This window comes from Ambystoma mexicanum, chromosome 12, assembly GCF_040938575.1.
Source record: "Ambystoma mexicanum isolate Mex_15411 chromosome 12, UKY_AmexF1_1, whole genome shotgun sequence".
Lineage (NCBI taxonomy): Eukaryota > Metazoa > Chordata > Amphibia > Caudata > Ambystomatidae > Ambystoma > Ambystoma mexicanum.
In genome coordinates this window covers 1,158,061,317-1,158,088,663 of record NC_090936.1, presented here as the reverse complement: position 1 = coordinate 1,158,088,663, position 27,347 = coordinate 1,158,061,317, and the positions used below count along the sequence as shown (strand labels likewise).

General features: G+C 44.2%; 1 protein-coding gene across 2 annotated transcripts in view; it reads right to left on the bottom strand.

Moving 5' to 3' along the window:
• HMGA2 (high mobility group AT-hook 2) overlaps nt 1-27,347 on the bottom strand; it is a 428,333-nt gene that overhangs the window by 377,244 nt on the left and 23,742 nt on the right. For both annotated transcript variants that reach the window (XM_069629755.1, XM_069629756.1), the window contains exon 2: nt 26,747-26,833. In XM_069629755.1, coding sequence (XP_069485856.1) covers nt 26,747-26,833 — 87 coding nt within the window. The remainder of the gene's footprint in view (nt 1-26,746; nt 26,834-27,347) is intronic.

Here is a 27,347-nt window from a genome sequence, read left to right as displayed (position 1 = left end):
GGAGTATTTGGACTAACAAAGGCAGCCGCACAGCATTTAATACGAGATGACCATGAGTGGATGTAGTCAGAGAGTTTAAATGCATGCCTAGACCGGGGGAAATTGTGTGATCAAGCTACAGGAAGTAGTGAAACGTGTCGTCCCGTGGATGGCCTCCCGTGTCTATTGCCGGCCTGGGTTGTGAACCCACGATTTTAATTATTTTTTTGCAAATACAATGACATTTTTCTAAATAAAGTCAACGTTTTAACGAAGACCCTGATGGTTTGCAACTTCTTTCAAGGAGTCCCCTAATGAATCCGTTCAAACTCTCACCCTGTGTAGTGTGGCTCACATTTCCGACAAGAAACAACGGGGATGGCAAATGCAAGTTGCCATACTTCTGTTCTTCTGTTCTAGACTCTGAAACCAATCTTTAGGGAGGCTGGACTTTGGGGGAGAGAGAAAGGTAACTTTCCAATCCTGGTCGCAAGAATTCTTGCAGGTACTGCCCAATACTGAAATCTTGATGGTGTCATCACTGGTATATAAAGTTGATGCAATATGAGATAGGGGGAGAGTTGCTAAAAATGACCATCTGACAGCCGCACGGAAACACCAAAAGGAGATTTCTGACATTGCATCTGGGTGGAGCCGTCTATTGCTGCGTAGGCCCAAAAGCTGACTGGGCCTTATGGTGAAGAGCTGGGGACCATCCTTGCAAGTGCAGTGGCCAGACCCCTGCCCTGTCCTCCAAGAGGGCCCTGAAATGTAGCTGGCTTTCCTGAACTTTAAACAGAGGTTTTCAATGTAAATAGAATTGAGCTATTTCAAACCAAAATGTGGGGGAATCTGCTTGCCTTAAATCCTTTCCCATTATAGTGGGTGGAGCGGGGGGGGGGTCAAACGGTGTTGATCCCTCGCCTATTTAACTAGAAATATTAATTTAATGTATTCCCCTTGACAGACAACCACAGGTCTCATTTTTATTAAAATTTGAAATGAACAAAGCTCATTCCCAGTGTGCGCTGAAAACTATAGACTGCAATATTAATAGGTAATCCTACTTTTCCTGTTAACCCCAACTTCATTTAGGAAGAGGGGTGTCTTTGTCCCTAAAATAAAACTAAAAAGATCCCTAAACTGTCCACTTCCCTAACACAGGCCTTTAAGTGGAGGGGGCTCAAAATCCCAAATGCTTACATCATTCAAATGCTCTGTCTGACTTCTCCAACCCAGACCAGAGTGGGGGGGAGGGGGAGAAGAGGTCTGAAAAACTTAAAATCACCCTGTGTTTAATGTAAAGCAAAAGTGTGGGTTAAATAATTGCCATATGCATTTGTACAAATCTGTAAACCAAACTGCTAGCCTTTTAAGCATGCAGGAAAATTGAAATTGCACAGCACAACATATGTAAATTGATTTCGTTCACTGTGGGATAAAATATAGCCCCTGAATGTCAGAAATAAAGAGGCCAGGCCAGGCCAGTATGTAAGAGTGAAGCTGGCTGGTGCCATCCATTGGCAAATGCAGGCCAGTCCAAAACACCTATTGTTCTGACTTAAGGCCGTGACATCGAAAGAAATGGTCCTAGTTACACTCTATTAAAATGGACAACTGCGCAAGTGGAGAAAGACACTTTTCACAAATGAACTGACACTTGAAAGACCTACTTGGAGCATTGGGATGTTCATGTTATTTCAACTGTTATATTAAAGAAAGACATTACACATGGACAGATTAAAAACTGCTGCAGTACACGTGGGATGAAAATAAATTGCTGTACCTTTGGAAGCTAAAAAGGAGGAATGATACCCGACATTTAAGAGATATAATGAAGGACAGAACATTCATCAGGAGGAAAGACATCAATCCCATCATATAAAATGACAGCATGAACAAAGAATGCCTATTGCATTTGGTATAAATTACTGCTTCCTTATGTAACGGTGGACTATCTGTGTGGAGAGAGTGAACTTATTTCCGTTTATACAGTATGTAAATAAAAATAGTATTTAGGAATATCAGGCCTAAATGTAATCTGAAATGCAACACGTTAAGCATAAAGTGCCAATGGGAAATGTTATTTCTTTAGGGCCATGCAGGTAACCGGCTGCTGCTGTTTTTCCCCACTGAGCTTCTGGGTATCTGGAATTGTGACCACAACCAAGGCAACCAGCCTGTAAGTTTAGAAAACATATAAAGCAATGCAAAGCTAGAGATCGAATTTGTGGTGAATTGCTGATAACATAACCAAAAGACAACCTTTAAGGCCAGGTTCCCCATAAAAAGTACATTTAGTGCTGAACAAAGACCCTTTGGAATCTGATCTCCAGACCGGTTTTCGGCTCGGCCCACCAAGAAGAATGTCTGGTTGTCAATTAGTTGCTGATAAAATATCCTGCAGAAGTGACCAAGAGGTCAAGCTTCTCAAAGGGTACATTAAGCACAGAGCAAGGCTTTGTAGCCAAGCAGGAGAAATGTTAAGATAAACACGGATAAACCAGATGGCTGGTCACATGTCTTAAGAAGAAATTAAACTTACTAAGACAGGCTATTGTTATATTTTGAAGGTTGCAGTCATAGAATAACCGATGGAGAGTCCTGATAGTAGCTTGGTTAAATGTTGCCTAGTTGTCTGCAAAATGGAATGTCCGAGATTTGAGACTGTCCAATGCCTGTCGAGTTATAATGGAGACTGGAATCCAGATTGTGCCAACATAATAAACTTGTCAATTTGCAGTTGATTCGTAGTAGGTTTTTATTTTGTAGTAAATAAGAATGAAAGTAAAGACTGTGTCTTCATTTTCTTTGATTCCTCGACACACGTTTCCCCACTTGACATATAGTGGTGTGTCAGGAGGATTGATCACCGTATCCCAATCCTGAACATTTCATGGGCAAAAGTGTGCCATATTAAGATTTTGCGCAGCCTTTTGAGAAACACAAGTCTCCACAATCAAGCAGGGGAATTAGCCTCATTGAAATCTCAGTAACTGATTACCAGTTTTTTGACTATACATGATCAATCCTCCTGATGAACCACTATATGTCAATAACCAGATTGCAAAGGAGTCGTGTGTGTCCTATAGAGTCCACTCCAGGTTCAAATTAAACAGGAGAAAAAGCCCATTGGGACACTGTAAAAATGACATTTTTGTGATGTAGATAATGTTATGTGGGAAATTATGATTTTTGGCATTTTCATACTCCTGGGAAATGGGAAAGTCGGCACAGGAGTAGATCATGAAAATAAAGTTTCAATTGGAAATGGTCAAGATTTTAGCTATTTCGGCGCAGCAGAAAACCGCAAAAAACAGTAGCTCTGCTCAGGAAGGGCGTGCCGAAATAAAATTAGTATGGTCTGATTCGCTGTAAAATATAGATCCCATATATATGTATCATCATGGCGTTATTTGAAAGACCAAGGGAGTTATTACAGTATGATATTTTTCAGAACAGAAGATTTAGAAACTCCCCGTCATTTTGAAACAATGTACCTTTTCTCCTCCCTTACCCTACATCATACATAGCTCTCAACTTCTGGTCCTATCAGCAGCAAGTGGGCGTCTTGGTGGGAGGTGAAGGGAGCGTGGGAATAATTACAAGGTTACAGTGTCACTAGCCCTATAAAAGGGCAGGTTTGCAACAGAACTGGGCTTTTTGTGAATTATTCCAGGAGAGAGCTGCTTCTGGACTCTTGTGAGGGTCAACTAGCAGAGAGGCCTCAATCCTTGCATTGGAGACAGTGGCTGGGACATAGAGAAGCTAGCTGGGACCCAAACCAGAGGAGGAGGAGGAGTCTGGGTGCAGGAGGAAATCCTTGACGGAAAGCCCTTGACCAGACCTGTGCTGTGCTCAGAGGAGCCCTGCCGTTTCCCAGACAAATGCCGCCCATGTAATTAGCTATCCCAAAGCCATCAATTTTGTGGGGAGACAGTTTCCTTTATTCCTTTCCATTGCTGGGTAAAGGAGGGGATGAAACTGAAAAGGCCCTTTGCACAATTCATTAAATCCATTAAAAGTAAATTCCCAATAGAAAACCACATCTCTGTTGAAATTTCATTATGTTGGGAGCAGCCATCCTTAAACCTTTCCATTAAAGTGTGGGGAGGGGGGGAAGCTGTGTAGATCCTTAGCACATTGCATTAAAGTAAATCAATTAATTTGCATCTAGAAAATCATGCAAAGTTAGTTCGAGTGTTGTTAGAATGTGATATCTATGTGTGTCTATAAAGACTTGGTTGGCTTTTCTGAAATCCGTGACTGCCACATAGAAAGTGGGGTGTCCCTAATCTCCAAAAGTAATCCACAAAACACCACCTTTCAAGTCAGTGTGGAGGGTGCAAAAACGAAATGTCCCATTCATCCCCATTTATTTAAAATCAGAATTACAAAGTATTGCACCTCATCTGTATGTGTGTACAAAACGCAATGTCCCTTTTGGTTCCCATTTTTCTCCGACTCCAAGTTATCAAGTCCTGCCTTTTATGTTCATGTGTGCTGAAAAACGATTTTCATTTGGAGTTCCTTTCTCCCCAACCTCGCCTTTTAAATAAAAGCTGAAAAACGATTTTTCCCATTGTATTCCTTTCCCTAATATTGCATTTCTAGTAACAAGCCCAAAACGGTTTTACCCATTGAATTACATTCCCAAACAGCACCTTTTTAAATCAGCAGCCAAAACAATGTTTCCATTGTGCTCTCACTCCCTGCACCTTGCCTTTCAATCAAAGGGGTCATATTTAATTGAGACCTGGAGGGTGGGAGTTGCTGGGAGAAAAGCATTGTTTCAAATTAAGTCATTCCTGCGGAACCTGTGTTGTATTGTGAAGGTTATCCATTGGTTAAATCGAAATTAAATCTGTTCTAAGTTCTTATTGCACGTTTCAAAATGTCATCTGTGTTGTTTGAATAGAGTTATTGTTGTGATCGTGGGTGTTGCCACAACATTCATGGCTGATGCTAGCATTGTGTCAAAGATTAAAACCCTGATTCATGGAACTGTGCAAAGTGTATTTTTGCCGTGCAAAGTCCTGGCAAAGTCATTTTGAACTGCAAAAATGACTATGCGCTGACTTGCCCGTACTTTGCACTGCATACGTACTTTGCACGGTTCCATGAATCAGGGGTTGTGTTGGCAATGCAAAGTCACTTTGAACCGGGAAAATATTTAATGAATCGGGCCCTAAATAAATAAATATTTTTACTATATACCAGCCTGGTTCCTAGTCCATTGGTGACACAGGTTATTTGTTCAGGTTGGAGTTGGGTGCGAGATGGGTTGGAGGCCTCACCAAATTGAGCCTGAAATAAAAAGTGCTTTAGTGTGCGCCACCTTGCTTGGAGGGGTGGGGGGGGGGGGGACTGCCTGAGTTGAGTGTGACCGTATAATAAAATGCAACATCATTGGCCAGTATCGATTTCTTGAATTGAAATCAGGATATAAGTATTGTTGGTTGGGAAAAACACAAATCACTTGTGTGATTTGTGTAACAAGAAATTTAAATTATGAGCCACAAAGAAGGTGGTGTGTGGAGTTTAGTGCAATCTCAATTACGTATAATTCATATAAATACAAATATGTTTCCTGGACACCGGCCTGGTTCTTGGTTCATTGGTGGCACAGGGGGAGGCACACTCACACCAGAAGAAATAGAGCCAATTAAGGAAAAAGGTCCAAGACAATCTTACAAGACTAACAAGTATTTATTTGTACAAAATAGAAATGCATCAGCAAAGAACTCTGCTTCTGCCAAATGTTCTGTGTTCCATAGGCATGTGCAGTACATTGTAGGTACAAACAACGTCACTGATGACGCAATCATATATAGTACAATTCTACAATACAGATTGGAGGTGGCCTATTCATGTAGGGCCTGCTCCGTATGGGTTGCCAGGCAATTGGTCCATCTTCATCTGTCCATCTTCGTTCACGTGGGTGCTGCTGCGCTTGTCATCCACAGTGAGCGGACCTAACAATTAGCTACACACAAGGTTATTGTAACAATGCAGCTGGCAGATACAGGGATGGGCTCTGTGGAAGGGATGGGCTCGGGGGGAGAGCCAGGAGCACAGTAACTCACACACACTTCACTCGCTCCCAGACAGATCAGCAACTACCATGGTCCTCCACCTTAGTTTTGAGCTATATTTCTGATGCCACCCTGCACCTCGCTGCACAAATCCCATGACCCATTCCTATAGCGTTGCCTTCTGATCTTAGCGATCGATCGAGGGGTGTAAATGTTTCATGGTCGGTGGTCTGGGTTTGGATGGTGCTGTGGCCTGCGAGGGTCATGGGATGAAAGCATGACAAAGCTGCATTTCTCATGTAGCGATCGTTGGGGCAGGAGGGCCTTGCTATCTGCTCCGTGGGATGGTACTGCCAAGATGTGCACTGCTCTCTTCTCATGACCTTGCAGGGCACATTCTTCCCAGTGCGCGAGGGCCTGTAACTTTCTGAACAATGAAGTAGCTTGTGGATCTCTCCAACCTGGCCAAGGTGGGGATGGTGTTTGCGCTCATGCAAGGGGCCTAATACTAACACAAAATGTTGTTTGCTGCGCTTGGGCCTAACTTTTAAGATGGTGGCCGCTTGCCAAGATGTCGTTCACACCTGCATCTACCATATAGCTTTTAATGCATGCACTAAGGGGATTGTGCACCCCCCTACCCCTGCTCCCTAGATGCACTCTTAGTGTTTATTTCTCATTTGGTATCGCCTGGGGGGAGGGTGGGGGGGTAGGTGGGAAGACCCTCTCTCCTTCTCAACACTTCCTCCTTCAAGATCCTTCTCAAAACATGGCTTTTTAACAAATATGGTGTTTTGGGGCTATTTCACCCCATAACTACAGGCCAGAGTTTGTAGGGGGAGACATGCCCCTAAGCAAAAGGCCTGCACATGAGTAAGAGGCCCTTGCCCAAACGCGAAGGAGCAAATTCCAGCATCTAAGCCTGGGGAGGCCTGAAAATGTTCCTTGCCACACATGAGGGGGAAGACCTCATGATACTTTTGAAAAAGATTCAGAAAGGTTGAGACCATGTTGGCAAAAACAGCGACATCCAGCATGTAAATATGTGGGCAAACTTGCACTGCAGAATGGAGTTTTTTCACTATGGCCAAAATCAATGCCTTCAAAGTCCCTCCCTTTGTAAAGACACGCTTGTCAACATGTGTACTAGATATGCAATCAAGAAAATGTACGTTTGTTCATCATGAGCCCGTCATGAAAAGACATAATTCGCAGAATCCACATGGAGTAATGTGAAACTGCTACAGAATGAAGGGTCACAGCTGGAACTTTCTGCAGTAAAATTGCAATTGCGCTTTTAAATATTAACACTTGGAACTTCCACATGTTCAGCGAAAGTCTTGTAAGATACATTAGGTTGCCTGTCTATAACCAGTGATTAGGCAACCAATGTGCAAGGGTTTTTACATATTGAAATTGTGCCATTCTAATAGTTGATTTAAGAAAATGCTTGCATTGGGGGAAATGCTGGAGTATCAGTCTCATTTCTGTTGTGGGCTTCTGAGGTGTGATACTGGCTGTGTCCAAGTCCTGTTGCCAAGGAGATGGGTTGAGGAATTATTTACTTGCCATGTTTTATGACCCAAACCACTTCCGGCCACCATAAAATCTGCCGGAAGGTGGGGTCAGGTTTATGGAGGGGGTTGATGTCCCATTGCACACAATTGGGAGGTATGTTTTTTTGTGTAATATCCACAATATCCATCCCAAAATATTCATGTGCGGATTTCTGGAAAGCTGTCCGCAAGCTGCATCTGGTCAACCAAAAAGGATTTTGGTGAAACCACCATAACATAAGTTATAAGAAAAAAATTGAGATCTCTGCATAAAGATGACAATCATACAAATTGGAGAAAATGTGTAGCAGGTGATAAGTATTCTGCTCAGTGAATGCCAGATTTTCCAGTAATATTGTTTGGGCATGAACAAGGAAAAACTGGCGCTGCCATAGAATAACATACAAACGGCTAGGTCGGATCATTTGATTCACACCAAAATGTAGTGTCTGAATATGCTGATATATATTTCGTAATCTGATAAGAAAGGGTATTTATTAAAATGTGAGATTTCCAGGTACAGAAGCCAGATCCAACCCACTGTTTTGTCATATGATTGATGGGGTATCCGCCCTGCCTGCTCAAATCACTCCTCCATTTCTCTGGACCTATTGGCTTGCAGAGGGGGGAGGGATCCCTTGAGCATTGCCCTATCAGTTGTGCAAGCAAAATGACAGATCTGTGATGTCATTTGGCTTATAAATCGGTTTCTCCTCCTTAACTGAGGAATCTCTCTACAAAATCCGAGGTGTGCAGCTGACTGAAAATCTGAAGCTATCCTTGCAGAAAATTGGGCCGGTCTTGGAGTGAAGCAGGGAGCTGGAGTAGCTGACAGGGCGACATAGGCCTTGACGGACCCCTTTGATGGTCCCTGCAGTGAAGCCCTGGAGCCCCTTGACCATAAAGTCCTTTTCTCCTGTAACTGTAGACCTCCAGAGCCATAGATTAAACAAGATTAAACAAGTCCCATCTATTTAAGCACTACCCTAGAGTGTCCCCTAATAAGGAAAAAATCAAAGTATTTTATTTGCCTGTGCATGGTGGTAACTCTCCCATTGATAAATCATGTGTTCATCTGTGCATTTAAATCATTTCTCCTATGGAACAAAATCATCTCTCGTTTACCTGTTGATTCTAGTCCTTCTCCCCCAGAAAAGTCCTTTGTTCACTTGCATAATTATTTTCCTGTGGAAGAATCCGTTGTATGGCCATGTGTTTTTGCCATTTCCCATGTAAGAATTCCCAGGGTTTGTGTAGATCCCTAGTATTTTGCTTATTAAATCAAATAATTCCCACATTACTTCACGGAGTAGGGCAAGGTGGCATTCGAAACTACCTTCCCCTTTCCTGTGTTTTGCAAGTCATATGTATAAAATATTCCCCCATTTTAGTCAGAACTTAAAAAACAATTCTTCCAGGTGTTAAATTGTGTGTTAAACATATCCCCATGTGCCTCTGTCGTATTAAACCCAAGCCGTTGTTCCCACTGTGAGAATTTCTTTGCCCAACGCAACCTGTGAGTTGCCCCTGTCAATTTCACTGAAAACCGTGGTTCCTATGTGCCTTTCTCATTGGTGAAAGCATGTGTGTCATTTCAGCCCGAGCCGAATTTAGTGGGATTTTTGTTTTCCCAAAAATGTCTTTTCATCCTTTAAAAAGCAATTCTCCTAGAGTATTCCCCTTCCCCGATCGTGCTCTGAGCTCAGATTTGGCATTACCTTTCCTTCGTTTTTCATGGTTTTGAGCTTGCCCGTCATGTCCAGCTCCAGCTAAATTTAGTGTGATCTACATTTTCGTTTTTCCAAAAATTTCTTTTCATCCTTTAAAAAGCGATTTTCCTAGAGTATTCCCCTTCCTCTATCATGCTCGGAGCTCAGATTTGGCATTGCCTTTCTTTAATTTTTCATGGTTTGGAGCTAGTCGGTCATTTCCACCTCCGGCAAAATTTAGTGATTTGCGTTTTCATTTTTCAAAATCTTTTTCACCTTTGAAATATCATTTTCCTACTGTATCATATCCTGATCACGGATTCAAATTATATTCCTTTTTTTAATTTTTCTTTTGCATGTGTTGCCTGTGTTAAAATCGGATTTCCGATGTGTGCTAGCTAGTCTGTTTTGAAGCTCTGTTTGTTCTCTAGCGTAAGCAGCCCAAAGTACCCTGTGTGCTGTCCCATAGCAGTATTATAAAATCATTTTTCCATTGTCGCGTGGGGGAGCGCTTAACCTTCCTGCAATCATTTGAGTGAAAGTATTTGGCATTGCTTTTTTCACAACACAAAATTGGTGTGGCGTTACAGTGCCTCTTAGCCGTCTTATGTTATAGAAGTCTATGCATTTGTGTTGCCACAACATTAGTGGCTGCTGTCATATCTTTGTTCTGATTGGCTATTAAAATAATACATTAATAAATTATCCATTGACAGCACACCGGCCTGGTTCCTGGTCTATTGGAAAAGGGGTGCTGGTGGTGGTTGGGTGCGAGACGGGTTGGAGGTGTCCTCAAAAAGACTTGTGTGTGATTAAAAAGCGTTTTATTGTGCGCCACCTTCATCGCAGGGGTAAAAGGTCCTCGACTTTCTTGTGCGGCATAATGTCTTGTGACAATATGACCAAGCGCTCCAACACTACTCTGCCCATACTGGCATTACTGGCGCATGAACTTCCACCAGACCGTTGCTGCTGGCATTTTATTCACCTCTAACATCCATTTGCTGATTTGTCACCGTTTCTTTCACCACTTTCTGGTACAAACGCTGCGATACCTCGGGTCTGGGCGTTACAAACATTTTATAAATACAAGATAAAATAGTTTTCTGGAACTCGTTTCATGAACTCATTTTGTGATTACTTTTCTGGATTCTGTTCTCCTGTGCCCAGCACCAATTATTTGTAATCTACATTACAGTCACAGACTGGCCGTAGCAGCCATCACGTTGAACATAAACAGAGTTGTACAAATAAAGTTAAAACTATCCCGATCCTTTTATTATAAACTAGATTTGACAATAATAGTCCAATTGGTCCATTTATGCATTCAATCCAGCCCTAGTATTACTTTCAATCTCGACCTTGTACATGTATGTTGAAGATCATGACACTCCATGACCGAGGAAGCAGATAAAAAATTAAAAGAAGAACACATGTAGTGTTGTATGCCCAACATTGCAAATTGCGCAAAAAAATTTTTTTAAAAGACACGAGTCAACATCTCAGATAAGTGGTGTCCAAAAATGAGATTGCTAGCAAAAAATTGTTTGCTTCGGCTCTTCATTATTGTATACTTCGTTAATACAGGTCAGCAACACTGGAAAGGACTATATTTTCAGGTGAAAGAGTTACTTGGCAAACAGATTGCTCACTGCGGATGTGTACTCTTTGGGAAAGTAACTCCAACTGTACTTTGAAGCCAGGCAATCTGTTCGCTAATGCGTTAGTCTACAGCTACCAGGGGAGTCCATGCTACCACTGAGACACAGCTTGTTCGGCTTTCCTGTGTTCCGGGGCTGATGATGCAAGAGGAAACTATGCTTGCCTAGTACGTCCGGACTGACTGAAGATGTCACACACAACTTACAACTTGCGCTCAGTCAGCAGCTTTATGGTCAGGTTTGGTTGGACTTTGCTCAACATTGTTTACACATCAGAAAGATAATATGTATTAACAGGCTTTTAAAAACATGTTTTCATGCGAGTGATACGCATTCCAGGAAGCAATGTTTTCCTTTTAAACCAGTGTTCTTTTGGTGCCTAGAGAATTGGATGTAGGCTATAATAACAGAGTGGGTCTTAAGTTGGAACGTAGGATAGAACATTTTGCAATTAAAAGTTTGGGGGAAAGGTTTGAACGATTAATCACACAAAACAGTGAGAAACATAATGGGGGAGAGGAGTAGGTGGGTGAAAGTGCAAAGGTATTTATCATTATTATTACTCTGGTATTTATCGAGCTCTGACCTAGCTTCAAGAAGCAACAGAGTGCTTTACAGAGGAATACAACAATACAGATACAGAACAGAGCGCTTTTCATTGGGGGTGTTGTACCCTCCCCCAATCGAGTAGAATATTAGTAATTAAATCCAGTATGTACACAGAACTTCATTCCAGATTCCTCCAACTTCTAAGACGTGTAATAAAATATAGTCTTAGACCTAGGAAGAGGTCAGTATTGTGAGGACAAACAAGCCCCCTCCATCCCTGTTCCTCCTCCCACTCCCCCGAGGTCTAGAATCACATGGTAGCAATAGCAATACCAGTTTTGGAGTAGTAATGGTGAAAAAAGAAAGTTTAAGTTGTTGTAAATGGACAAAACATGTGAATTTAATGTGATTGTATATGTAAATTTAAAAGGTTGTATTTATAAGATTTATAAAAAGGCAAACATTTAAATGATAAGGTCGGTTGACCGGAACTGTTTTGCTATGATCATGCATTGGTTTAAATGTAAATGTAAACAGCTTCTCTATATGAAAGTGAATGCTTTTTTTATGTTTTAGTTTCCAGACTAAATTGGATTCTGTCCGTCACGTTATCGGTGACTAAACTGTACTCGCAGAGAGGGTGAGTCTTAAGAAATGTTTCTAGGAGGTTGCAGAGTGGTGTCCGGAATGCAAAGAAATTCTGAAATTGTCCCATCTGCTTTTATAATCAGAGTGCAGTCAATAACTAATTTATGACATTCTGCAAATTCTTACATGATCAGGACTGAGGACCTCCAGAACGCACACAGATGAGGTGAGCTTTTAACTTGCCGCGCTATCATACTATGTACTCCAATCCATCACATACCTGGCCACTTTAATAAGAATTGGTGTCTTAAAGTAACACTTTGCCGAATTCCTCCCGCTTCCAACTGCTGCAAAACCAGGTGATATAAACCAACTTGGTGTTACTGCATTTATGGACCTCAGGGCGATGAAGGGCGGAGTTGGCCATGACGACATGGCAACTTTTGAAGTGCAGGTTGGCTACGTGTCAGATGCCAAACACTTGTGAGCTAAGCCATTAAATCCGTTTATCTGCTTTTAACAATGTCCCAACATTCTGCCGAATGGAATGGGGATCGGGTCAGCGGTAGAGAAGTCTGTCATGGTCCTATTGTTTAAAAAGGATTTGATCCACGTAACGGCCTCCTGTTAAAAGTGAGCGGCTGATGCAATGTGTTGACACAGCACTTTGTGGTCCACCAGATCAAAGGCGGCCGAAAGATCAAGGAGGAGTAGCAGGGCCATTTTCCCATTATCTTTAAGTCCGTCGATCTGGGTCTTTAGATCCAACAGAGCCGTTTCCGTGCCACGTTGTGGCCTAAAGTCAAATTGGCAGACTCCCAGTAGATGGTTGGTCGCTAGGTATTCCTGCATCTGGATATAGGCCACTTTGTCTAGTATCTTGAGAAGAAATGGTACAGTGGTAATCAGCCTGTAGTTAGTGGGAATCGTAGGGTCTAGGGATTGTTATTTAAGAGAGATAGGACCCAGGACTCCTTTAGGTTGCTGGGGACAAACCCTGCTGAGAATTATGGGTTAATGAGTTTAGAGATAAAGGGTGCTAAATCTCTGGCAGCGTCTTTGATAATCTGAGCAACTATCTCCCCGACACCTTGTTGGTTTGAGGGAGGAAATTATTTTTTCGACCTCCTGGATCGAGATTTGTGAGAATCTAAAGCTTTGAGCAGGTTTGGTGGATGGAACTGGTACGGTGGCATGATTAACTGTAGGAGGTAGAGTTGCTTTTTTGTCCTCTATCTTTTTCTGGAGGAGGGAGATTTTGTTCGTTAGGGCATTCTGGATGTTTGTACACCATAGTTTGTCTTTTAGGCAGTAATCTGTTTGTGGTATGGGAGATTCCAGTTCTCTTAGGATAGTGAAGTGTTCCTTTGAACTTGAGCTGGTTTTGTGAATCCTCTCATTATAGGTTTCTTGTTTAGTACGTATTATTTATTTTTTTATAGAAGGCAATGCGGTTATTGAGGGTTGTTTCATTTTCCTCCGTGGGTAAATGTCTCCATAGGACTTCCAGCTTCCTATTTCAGGTCTCAAGGATTTTAATTGAGGCGTGAACCAGAAGTTCAGATTAGCTCTTGGTTTACTTTTGCGCAGTTTGAGTGGGGCAATTGCATCTAGCGCTTTTGTCATGGAGGCATTGTACGCGTTTACTAGAGTGTCTGGGTCAGATGAGTCTGACAGCGCGTTAAGGTCAGGGATTACGTATGGTTAGGATCTTGTCCACTGTAATATTTTTTTCATTTCGGGTAAGGAGTGGGGGAGCAGTTAGATTGGCTTTAGTAATGGGAGTGTTGGCTGGGATGGTGAATGACAGAAGCAAATGGTCGGTCCAAGTTTGTGGTTTGATGGACATGATAGATTCTGTACAATTGTGGTCCGCCACCCAATCTAAGATTCTACCTTTGTCATGGGTAGCCTGAGTCACTCTTTGGGTGAAGCCAAGTTCATTGAGCGCATTGGCAACTGCTGAGGCGTGTAAATCATTAGGATCGTTGAAGCCAAGGTTGAGATCTCAGAGTAGGAGTATTTGGGACGAGACTGTTATGTTAATGTTAAAGGACATTTGTACCGTGCACTATCACCACCGGAGTGGTCCCCTGGCGCTCTGGCGGCTCTGAAAGAGGGGAGGTTGAGTTAGTGGGAGGAAGCAGGAAAAGTGCAAGAGAGCAGTGATGTGCTGTTGGCGGCCTCAGCCCGGTGGGTCCGTTGGGTCAGTTGGCTGGGCCTGGGGTGTTTGCGGCCGGTAGTCGTCATGTACTGTTGTGCAAGGCTGTGTGTGTTTTTGTTTTGTTGTTGCAATGTAGTGAAGTTTGTGCGGTTTGTTGTGCTGTAGGTTTTGGTTGCGTTTGGTTTGGAGTTTGAGAGGTGTATGCAGAAAGGGAAATCGTTAGTAGGGTTGGTTAATTTGCGTCTCTATCCTGAATTGAGGCGCTCAGCTTGCGTAGTCTCCCCTGATGCGGCTCTGTCCTGATCTGGGTCTGACTGGCATACAGTTTCCTTACTCCTCTGGCCCCCACCTCTAACATGCTCTCTCATAGCTCCCCTTATCCCCCCTTCATACTCCTGTGGCCAGTGCACCTGCCAATGTCAACCTCTCAGGTAGTGTGGTGATTGATATCTCGATATTTCCACACCACTGTGGTACCTGGCGGTAACTAAGGGGCGGGCGAAAGTGTTGGTGGGATTGTCTGGGGTAGTTGACTCAGTCTCTGTGCGTGCCGCCTGTGTTTCAGTCTATCCGGTGTCACCTCTTCGAAGGAGCCAATAGGACCAGGAGGTCTGTAGATAGGGTGGACTGTTAGGGTACTGGCATTAGAAGTGGGTGGTTTGATTGTGAGAAGTTCACAGGACTTGATGACTGGTGAAGGGGCTATTCTTATGGCTAGATTAGACTTGACTATGATGACTATGCCTCCGCCTCTGGCGTCGGTTCCATCAGCTCTTATAATATTGTAGTGGTCTGTGACAGCTAATGCGAGGACTGGGCCTGCGGTTGTATGTAGCCATGACTGTTATTGCAAGTAAGTCAAGGTTGTCAGTCGTGATCAGATCCGCAATCTCAATAGCATGTGCTACCAGTGAGCTAGCGTTAACTAGAGCAGGTTTAAGGATTGGGATATTGGAGTTGGTCAGGTAGGCTGGAGGTTTATTCTGACTTACTTGAGTGTTCGTCTTAGGCTTGGTGGGTGTGACATTTTATTTTTAGTTCCTAGCATCAGTATTGGCGTTAGTGGGACAGACCGGAAGTTTGTCCAGAATTGCTTTACAGTTAGCTTTCAGATTGGTCACTGTGGCAGTGGTATTCTTATTGGCGTTAACGATGTTATGAGGGATATTTATTATATTATGGTGACTTATTTGAGCGGCTCTGATAGCAAGAGGTCATGAAGTCTGGCAAGTTATGTTACTTGGCATTTATATAGCGCCTTATGGACCATTGGTATGATCTCAAAGCACTGGTAGGTTGAACTCACTCGGGAACAGCAGTTCAAGTCAGTAGAGAGAGAGTCATATGGTGCGTGGGCGCACCGGATGTGTGCAGCTGGTGTGGCAGTTGCATGATAGCTGCTTCTTAGTGGTAGGTGTGGTGGTGAGGAAGTCAGTTGGATGTGTTCAGTCTGAAGGGTTCTGCTTGCATTAGGATTGAGGAGACGCCTAAGCTAGCGGTATGTGCTCAGCTAGCTGTGTTTAATTAGGATGAGGAGGAGTTTGTGGGGTAGTGTTAGTATGAGAACAGCTATACCTAATGTGTCATAGTATAGTTGTGTTCCAGTTGAGTGATAGTGTAAAGGAGAGAGTAAGCGAAGTAGTGCGATATGGTGGTTATCAGTAAAGCGCTTTAGATCGAGCACTCCATCCGTATCATCTATTCTATCCGTTTTATTTACTCTATCCGTTCAATCCACTTCGTCAGTTCATCCATTGCATCCATTCAGTCTACTAGTCCCTTCCATCCATTCCATCCACTCATTCCTCCATCCACATGATCCACTCCATCCATTCCATACACCCATGTAATCCTTTCATTCCGTTCCATCAACTTCAAGTGTAGCACGGAGTCTATTGTTTCTGATTGTGGTGGGACAAGGCATGTCTGTTTTGGTAGGATTGCAAAATATTTGAAGGTAGGTAGGTGACAGGTAGTTGGGGTCCATATCAATAGTATGTTCTGCATTAGTAGGTTTAGGGTTTACATTTAGTTTGGGTAAGAAACTGGTGGGTTTGATAAATGCCTGCTGGTTGTGTAGTTTAAGCCAAGGGAGGAAGGTGGTAGGTTTAGGATCCATGAGCGAACAGGTTTTATTTGCTGTGGTTCGGTCCTGTTGGTTGAGGTGGTTTGAGCCTGTTACTGTGGTTTGTAGGCTTATAGTTAGTGAATAGCACTCAGACGAGTATACACCTGATCCAATCCTATCGCGTACTCTAGTTTACTGGGATCACCTCTCCGGGGACGGAGTCACCAAGATTAGTGTATTGGTCTAGCCCAACAGAGCACTCTCACTGCATAGACATGCTTTTCTTTAAATAAAATCATACGAAGGAACTGGCACTTCGGGTTTGCATGCGGCACAACCCTATACTGCGGATCGAAATCGCATGTTCTCTTGTACCACATACTGCCGATTTGAGGTTCTGTCTACATTTCACTACCAGCATGATTTGGTAGTCAAGACAATAGTTTTTCCATTCTATAAAAAGGTGCGTTGGGATCTTACCAGCACCTCGAGAATGAGTCCCTGCACTTCTGCCTTTGCATTTTGGGCGTTGATTGTGCACTCTGGTATACTTAGTACCTGACCACCATAGAGGACGTCCACTTCATTTCTGCCCTCCTTTTTTCACAGCACAACCGGGCTTACCCCACAACGCTACTGGAGTCACCAGCGCCTAATAACCTTGTATGCACTAGTAACAAGTGTGCTCTGATAGAAAACAATTTCTACTGAGGTAAGAAGATTACTTCACCTTACCCTCGAGGCAGTGATGATTTGCTCATCATAAGAGACTTAGTTTAACTCTCACAGTTTCTTTATAGCTATTCCATTCTTGTCTTTCTCTCTAAGGCAGTTGGATATGCCCGCATCCACCAAGCAACTGGTGGTCTAGTTCTCCTACAATCAGAACAGGGAAACAGTTTACGAGTCCTTCCCCGTAGCAAAACTTTGCACATGGCAAGCCCAGTGATGTATTATTCTAACATTATTGCTATTTCATCTTAAATACAGCATGAACAGCTTTTTTGTTACTGAGTAATTATACTATGAGATTACACACCCTCTGAATCACGTACCTCTTGTCATTTCTTTGACAGAGACCAACAGGACACTTTCCTCTACTACCAGTCCCACCGTCCTGATGAAGGCCAACCACATGCATGCTTCGTTTAACAGCTTTAACCCTTTGGCCGAAACACAATACTGTCGACGACCCTTCCACCACTTCAGTGTCCATTACCAACACTGATATTTGTTCACTGTAATTTTGTATTATGCCCACATGTTATTTGTAAACTGAGTTCCGTTGATCATAAAAAAGAAAAAACATGTTCAATGTTCATCAAATCCAGTCAATTTGACGGGACTGTGCCCATGTGTATTGTGTACAAAGTTGTACATTGACAAGTGTTCCTGGTTGTTTTTACTATGACAAACAAATGTGCATTAACAATCTTGTGGCAAAAACCTCTTTGACCCTCAGAAAAAAACAAAATAAAAATAGAGATTTTTTTTGATCCGTATGATCCGTAGGGGTATAGTTATGAAAGTGTGTGTTCTGTCTCACCCCGATTATTGTGTGATACTACAAGACTTATAGTTAGGGCACAAAGTACTTTCATCAGAAGATGGGTGGTGGCATACATAGTGCTAGCAGAAGGCCCTAGTTGTAGGCTCCCAGGGGGAGTTTTAGGATACTGACCTTCCAGAGTCCTGAGCATGTAGTGGGACTAGATGTCTGAGGCAGCAATAGGTATCCACTGGCAGGTATAGTGGTAGGACAGGGGTTCAATGCAGTACAATGTGCCTCTCATCGTGAACCAGCCCTTTAAGACACTACTGCATGCTGCAGTGCCTGGGAAAGGCGTGGTTAATCAGCTACAGCGAATAGTGCTAGCGTCATTGCTCAATAGGGTCTTCTAGGAGACCTACAATCCATAGGCCCCGTACAAATGCCCTCTTCAATTGATTGTGTACTCCCATGTATTCCTCATCTTTTGATATCTCCAATATCCAGCTTCAGCTGCTACAGAATTTTGTTTCCGGCAGAGGGCGCTGTGTGTCGATGCGGTCGACTCGATGTAACTCGAAAGCGTCCATCTCGAGGATTTCATGTCTTTGGCTCCGACAACCCTGAAGACTGGGTTTAAAAATACCACGACTGCGACGTGAAAATGTAGCCGACGGTACCACATTGGGTGTACTTGTTGTGTCTCGGTGTGGAGCACAAAACTTCGACCTGTCAGAAGTGTCAGTCGATGACCGGAAAAGCTCTGAAGGAGTGTAAAGGGAAATTGGTGGTAGGTAGAATCCCCAAAAAATCCCCTTTGACTACCCCGTCAAAAAAACATTCTTCTGACGAAGCGAAAGACGACTCTCCTCTACGGAAGAAGACTAAAGGTCCAGGTCATGGAGTGGCTCCCACCACTCCTCGTTATTGTCAAGGAAATCGAAGAAAAGGCATCACAAATCGCTTACTTTGTCTTCCTCATCCAACTCCTCCGAGGACTATATCTTGCCCCACTAAGGCCCCCCCCACTAAGGCCTCTGCTCCAGCCAGTAACCCTCAAAGCAAGTAGGCCCTACTCCTATCGCGTCTTCTGAAGCCGCTAAGGAAAGGGCTCGAGCCAAATCCTGCTCGCCCTCGAGCCGGGATGAAGGTCAGATTCTCATCGAGAGCAGTCGAGGCCTCGACACGATGATGTCATCGAAGAATCCATTAAACTATCGAAGTAAGTCACGGACAAAGTCCATGGACAAATCAACATCAGCTGTGCCATTGACGCCATCAAGATCCAAGAAGTTTTCATCGAAGACATAGACGACTCCATCGGCATCTGGCTCGAAACCATTGAAGCCATAGACGCCTTTGCCAGTAATTGAGAAAACCTACCCTCCTTTGCTTAGGAAGGATTTCTTTAAGTCACCCACTTCCATTTATGAGGACAATCAACCATCTGATGACAATGATCCACTCTTTGGATTACAATATGGCACTCCTAATGTCCCAGATAGCTTCATATCAGAAGAAGTTATGTTACAGTACCTGCGTGACAATTTATAGACTGCCAGTGGAATGGACACTTCACCAGAGTTGGAATTTGGTAGGCCAGAAAAAGATGAGCAGATGCCTCTTACAGACAATTAATGACCAAAGTCGTTGATTATCTGGGATGGAGCAGGCCTGCCCTCCCATTCAAACAGGATGACCTCACGGATATCCTGGACAAAGGTCCTCTAGGGGACCTATCCTACCCTTTCATGTCGCTCTACGAAAGAGTATGTGCAAATTGGGAAGCACCAGAAATCAAGTCTGGCAGTCAAAGATTTGACCAAAAAAGAAAATATATATATAGGCCGTCAAGTAGTGACACCAGCTACTTGTAAAAACATCCTACCCCGGAGAGTCTAGTGGTGCAAGCAGCAACCGCTACCTCCAAGCAGGATGCCTATCCGACCATCCCACCAGATCGGGATGACAAACGTATAGACACCTGGTCAAGAAAAGTCTTTTCTGCTGGGAGCATGGCTCTCATCAGCCAACTCTACATGTGCCCTTGTGAAAATTTACCTACACCCTATGGGACTATATATCCATGGCTCTGAATATATTTGCGCTGAATATATTCACGAAGGGAAGGAAAAATATGGCTTTATGGCCATTGTAAAAGTTGGCAAAGAGGCTATGTGTGAGTCTCTTCAGTCGTGTTTGGAATCTGCTGACAGTATCAGCAGAGCCATGGTCGGCAAGCACTGTGATACGCAGTTTTGCGTGGTTAAGGAAGTCTGGATTTGCACCGGATGTGCAGTCTCGACTCCTTAATATGCCTTTTGACGGGTCTCATTTTTTTGGCGGCAAGGCTGACGAAAGCTTTGAGAAGCAGCAGACCTAAAAAGGCAGCAGCCAAATCTCTAGGTGCCGCCATCAGGCAGTCTCAGCCCGTTCACCCCAGTGGAACTTCTTGAAGGGGTAGATCCTTTCGCTACAACTCCTCAGTTGGAAGAGCGAGAGAAATGACTGGTCAAAGAGGCCAAAGAAGATTCCCTCATGGTGGAGGAGGGAGAGGTGCAAAGCCCACCCAAGCAGCAGCATCTTTACCATCAGCCACCTCAAAACCTTGACTCGCGATACCCCAGAGGGAGGGGGATTGTCTCAGCATCTGAAAGAATGGCGGGGTATTACTTCAGATGTGTGGGCATTACAAACCACAGCCCAAGGTTACTGCCTCCCTTTCATTCAGAGACGTCAGAATCATCCACCGGGGAGCCATTCGTTAAAGGTCCCAGATCCTTTCCTTGGGCAGGAAGAACCTGTTTCCTGATCCCCAAGAATGACGAAGAATCTTAGACTTGAGATAGTTCCTCAGGAAGGACAAGTTCAAGATGGTCACACTTTCTCAGATCCTTCAGGCCCTCCAGATCCAGGGTTGGGTGGTGTCATTGGACCTTCAGGACGCTTATTTTCATGTGCCAGTCCATCACTAGCTCAGAAAGTACCTGAGGTTCGCCGTTGGCGGTTCTCATGATCAGTTTCGAGTTGTGCCTTTTGGGCTGACCTCCGTCTGAGGGTTTTTAACCAAACTGATGGCAGCGAGTCACAGCAGAGGGATGATTCACGTCTACACCTACCTGAATGTTTGGCTGATGAGGCCACGTTCTCCCAAACAAGTCATGGATCAGCTCAGCGTGACCTGCTACTCTCTCCACAGACTGGGCTTCTCCCTCAATTACAAGAAGTCCCACATGATACCATCTCAAAAGCTCCTATTCATCGGGGTGAGGGCTCAAGACATTCTGCAGATGGTGACCACATTTGAGAGTGCCCAGCGTCTTCTGGCCTTTGACTTATTGAGGTTGCTCGGCCTCATGGCATCCTGCATTTTCCTGGTGCCAGAGGACCGCCTGAGAATGAAATCCCTTCAATGGGCTCTCAGGATACAATGGTCTCATTTCTCAGGCAACATGTCAGACCTACTTGAAGTTCCAAACAGGGCCGCACAGGATCTCTTGTGGTGGGCCTGCAAGGAAAACATTCTGAAGGGAGAACCTTTTTGGCAACCATGGCCAGAGATAACAGCAGTTATGAACGCCTCACTCATGGGGTGGGAAATATAACTAATGTATTCCCTCCATCTCCTTTTCAGGTTACGGTTTGGGACCTTAATCTTGTTTTAAAGTTTCTCATGTGTACACCATATGAACCGCTCAATTCATGTCCCTTAAGACTACTAACATTCAAAACCATCTTGTTAGTAGCACCAACATCAGCCCGTAGGGTGAGCGAGTTGCAGGCACTATCTTCGAAACCACCTTGCGACGCAAGTTTGAACTTAAACCGATACCAGGCGCATGGTTTAATTCAGAGTTGGCGAGAAAAAAAAAAAAAAAACTTCCTTAAGCACCTTTTATGTTATTTCATAAGGTCGTTCTTAGGGTCAAACCTTCATTCCTACCCAAGATCATATTGGATTTTCATTTGGGTATAAAAAGATATTACCTACTTTTTTACCCTCCACCTCATCATGGCAAGGAAGAGGAGCGTCTACACAGCTCGGCCCACGGAGGGCTTTGAGTTTCTACATTTCAAGGATGTCAAAATTTCATCTGGATAACCAATCCTTTATAGGATACACTGGTCATAGGCTGGGACAAGCTGTAACCAAACAGACCATGTCCAGATGGATTATTTTAGCTATTACCGAATACTATAGACTGGCAGAGAAAGATCACCCAGAAGGCTTGAGAGCCCATTCCAGTAGGGGCATCGCTTATTCTTCTGCTCTGCAAAGAGGTGCATCAATAAATAACATTTGTGAGGCAGCCACTTGGTCTACATTTACTGCCTGGATTCCACCTTAAGTCAGGATGGAAGCTTTGGGAAAGCAGTCCTTCATTCGGTTCACAACAACCCTGGAGTACACAATTCTTACTCCCACCTCCAAAACCAACACTGCTTTGGGAGTCTATCAAAAGAGGAGGAATATGTGGGAGGACACAATCCATTACTTACCCCTGATAACATCCCCCCACGTATTCCTCATCGCCCGTCCCAGCCTACCTCCCAGTAGAATGTCCATGTTATATCAGCTTTCGCACCTTCCGAGTCTGGTAGGGTCTAATTGGCTTTAAAGCGGGTAGTTCTACTGTAAGAATGACACAAAAAAAAGAAAACTGAAGCCAACAGGCGCTGGGCATGCTATATATACCTTCGATGACATCATCCTCGCGGCAGAGGCCCTTCAGGGGCATCGAGTCGACCGCATATCGCCCTCTGCCGAAAAGACATTTCAAAGCAGCTGAAGCTGGATATTAGAGATGTCAAAAAATGAGGAATACGTGGGAGGGACATCCAGTCGAAACAACGTTGCCTGGGGTAAGCAACTTGTTCTTCTGTCAGAGGCACTTGTAGGTGGTGCAGAAGACACTAAAGTTAATGTGAGCTTTAACTAATGAGCTCTCTTTTCAGTTTAGTACTCTGGGCCTGCTCTGTGTTAAACTCTACACCAATGGTCTGCAACCTGTGGCTCGCAAACTCTTCTGGACTACGACTCCCAAGATCCTGCACCATTGACAACGTGGGTTAGGGCTGATGGGGAGTCGTAGTCCAAAACATCTGGACAGCTAAAAGTTTCAGACCTCTATTTGTTAGTCCATCCAACCACTGTGTGGGGGGCCTTGCACACTTGTGAACAGCATCATGCGTAATGGGTAGTTGATGTCACTTACAAAACGGTGATGGCAGTCACTTACTGTTACTGAGAACATGAGCTTGTTAATAGAATTAGCACACATCACAAACAGAGTCGGCTCTTGATGTTTGTGAATAGATGTCATGATGGTCAAATCTCAGATCATATGAAAGGCTGAGTCAGCCCTGACGGAAATGGACTCTTTGGCAAGGCAGGGGACACACATCAGCACTGGAATTCATTCCTCTTCCAGGGGTGTGCACCTCTTTTCGACCTTTCGAATGTTAGAATGATTGTAATTTCTGATAAAATCGTTTTTTTTCTAAGGATTCGGAGAAAATTTGTATGACAACACTTGAGAAACAGGCCCCTTCCTGCAATCCACGAAATTGGTAACTTCCTCCCCTTAATGATCATAACGGACGCAGCACTTAGGGTAAATGGACCACATTTGAAGCAGTGACGTTCTGCAAGGAACACACCAACATTCCCATTCAACTCAGCCACTCAAAGAGGAGGGGTTGAAAAGGATGTATAGTTTTACCAACGAGGCACAGGGGCGGATCATTCATAATGGTCGATGTAGCTCCGACACCCTCCATCCATTATGGCCGAGCCAAGTCAGCCCAGTGAAAACATGCATGGCTCCCTCCTGGGCTGGCTTTAAACTGTACAGGGAAATGGGGTTTCCCCTTTGACATTTCTAGTACCCACAGCGGGCAGATCCACTGGGCCATACAATGACAGGAGCGTTTTGTTTCCCCAGCCTTTGTGTCCCACTGGGGATGCATTGCTGAGGTACTGTAGCCCTGAATGTATACAGGGGCCACTGCTACACCGGCATGCATATTCATATTGCCAGGGACTGGTAACGGAGGCACTGCTGCTCCACCATGCATGTGCAGAAACCAGGAAGCTTTCCTGGTTCCTGTTTTGGGATGCATGGGCTCCGGGGGCGTTCATGGCCGGCAGTGTGATGACAGGCATTGCGTGTCCGAACTGGGGCTGCAGGTAAGAGAAAATAAAAAAAGTATAAATGCATGCAAGTATTGGTGGGTTTGTGTCTAAGTGCATGTGTGAATGAGTGAGCGCATGGTGTGTGGGCGAATGCGCGTGTGTATACTGTATGGGTGCGCAGGTGAACAAGTATGCTGTATAAACGGGATTGCTTGCATTTGTGCTGGGTCTGGGGGCCCCGGATTTGGCATTTTTACTGGCAAAGTAAACATGAGTACTTCTTACATAGGGTTACTGGCATATATTGGCAGAGCCAGAATGGACATGTTTTCTTACAGTAGCATTACTGGTATTGCTTCAAAGCAACCACAAGTAGGTTCTATGTGAATACTGGCATATATTGGGCCAGCATTGACATGCATGGACAGAGCCAGCATTTTTTTTTTATACTGGCATATATTGCTGTGGGGTGCGTTTACAGGCCCTAAAACAGAAATCCCGGTCACCTGAAAAGCTACATTAATCATTGCCACCAAAAATGGCTGTGCATTGCTTTACCTGGCACATGTGTGGCAAGCATGTAAACATGTCATCAAAAACAGCTCCGCGTTGCTTTTGAAATACGGTTTGCACACGTGTGAATGAAAAAAAAAAGAAAAATGACTTTGAAAGCCACTGTGAAAGGATAGCTTTGCTTGCACAGAAATATCAGTGAATATGTGGTGGGTAGGGTGTTGACTAAAGCCATGTACATGATGTTTTCCCCCACAAAACGTCAATCAACTTGAAGGAGGCTCAGAATACTGGTAAAACCAGTTGGCAGACTCAGGCAGGAAACTTCTCAATGGAAAGCCTTGCCTCCCACTGGAAGTCGCACCTATAAGTGAACTATTCCACAATGACATGTTATGCAGCTGAGGGCGTTATAATTCTCTGCTCTGCCAGACTGGAAGGCAGTACTAGCAGGGAGGACAAAGAAAGCAGGTGTGGCTAGAGCTTAACCAAGAAGTGTGAGTTCCTCCTGCACCCACTACCAAGGACAATATAAGGGTATAATAAAAGTATTTTGTTGCAATCTGAGCCAGGGGATGACAGTTGGCTGTGGCGGATAAGGCACCACCCTACCATATGTGACAGAGTGCTGCTTACCCAAAAAGAATATTTTGTCTTTGTGTTGCCACAGCATTAGGGGCTGATGTAAGCTATTTATTCTCATTTGACATTAAATAATAAATTAATAAATATCACACCGGCCTGGTTCCTAGCCCATTGTGACACAGGATGTTTGTGGAGGTTTGGTGCGAGACGGGTTGGAGGCCTTCTCAAAAAGGATCCGAAGTATACAAAAACAAAGCATTTTTATTGTGCGCCACCCTCATTGTAGGGGAAGGAGATCCCTGGCTTGCGTGTTTCTGTGAGATATAAACTGCAAGAAAACATTTGTGTATAGGCGCGTTACAAATGCTATTTCACATATTTGGTTAAGTGAATTGCATGTCTAAGTTCTTCCCCGTGTCTCATTCAGTCTGCCTTTGTTTATTGGAAGATACCTTCTCGTACAGTTACATCCAGGTCTGTTCTGTCGGTCTTATGAGTACTAGCTAGATTCAATGACTGGTGTTCAGTGGACCCAGGGACCAGCAACAGCCACCATGGTCATCGCTGTGTCTTGTTGGGTCTGTGGATTGCTTATAGGACGACACCTTCTCAGTGTGCATTCTGTTCCATTGGACATACAAGTACATCCAAGGTATGAAGACAGGTATTCAGTGAGCCCGAAGTTCAAACAATAAAATAGGCTGTGATGTAAGGGTTGTGTCTGAATTGCAGTGTTATATACAGAGAGGGTTTGAATGCTCCTGATCTGGTGTGCGTTTAGAGTATTGGTGACAGCCGGCAGCACCACTATGCCACTTGTAGGAGCTTGCCTTGCAAGATTCTTCGCCTGATTCAGAGTGTATTCCCTTGAGGTTGCACAGAGTCAGTCCATTGATGAAGCTTGGTTATAATGGACAGTCGGCCCATTTTCCAGGTCCTGGGTAATTGTTTATAGTGGGTGTGTATTCCTGTCGTAGTTTATGGTTTGAACTGCTGAATTCTTTTGTATCATTGTCCCTTCTGAGAGCTACGAGTGCCAGGGAGCTGGGAGCGTAGTGCATATCTGCAAGAGAAAAAAGAGCAAGTCCAACCCAAGCATACTTGATACTGAGCCCCGGGTGAAGGCGGTCATGGCATTAATTCCCAGACAGATCAGGGTAACATGCCTTGATCAGAGACCACCATGGCTAATCTTCACAGTTCTATGTAAATGTGACGCCTGGCTAATCTTCACAATTCTATCGGGATGTGATCCATGGCTATTGTTCACATACAAATGAAACGCATTGCTAAACTACCTAATATGCCTGTAACACATTTCCTGCCTCCAAAACACATTTGGGCGCAACACATTTAATTTCCAGCAAAATACATCTAAATCCTGCATGGAGTCTGGCCCTCAGAAGAAAACGTGTTGTCAAGAAAGCTGCAGGATAAATAACAGGCCATTACAGATTCAGTATGAACAAAGGAACACATGAGATTTATCGGTAAGTTCATACGAGTGATAGTGTAACGCCTTAAAAACCCAGGCCTTGCCACAGTCCTTAAGAGCATCATCACCCCGCCCTCCTCTGCCTCCAGGGTCCAGGGGCAAGAAGAGTTGGAATGAATGGAACGGGGGCTGGCCCCCATTTGAAGAGTTGCGTGTGGGTTTCCTGGCGTGGGTAATTGGAAGGGGTTTGGCGTTAATGGGATGTTTTCATACTCTTACCTTCTGTGCCGCCTTGGAGGGTCCCTTGTTTTTGCTTCCCCGTGGTCTGCCCCTGGGCCTTTTTGGGGAAGGCTCTCCGACTGGTTCCTTAGGACAGAGAAAAAGAAAGCATTATAATTGAAAGAATTTCACAACGAATAAAGTCCCTAGACGTCGACACAGCACCCGCGAGATCAGGCAGCAGCAGCATCGTGGGTCTGAACCTAAGCAAACGGAACACATCCTACCCCATCCATTAAAGAGATGGGGGGTCTTATGTGTCACACGTAGCGTGTATGCACTGAATGATGTGAGATGCATAAATCAAGAGATTGACTCTGTGGTTTTCAAACTTTATGCCGCGCCCCGCTTAGAGTAAAAATTGTTTCTTCCCCCCCAAATATGCCATCTTCTATATTATCTATTATACGCAGTCACCATAATCCCTTTTTGAAAAGCCTTGTGCGCCCCCTGGGCTTTCTTTGTGACCCCCTAGGGGAGCCAGCCTCACAGTTTGAAGACCATTGCTCTAGAGCGAGGCGATGAGTGCCAATACCGGCTTCTCCCCCACACTAAATAGATTCTGTGAGCTTGGGCAGTCACCATCTTGCTGTAACACTCT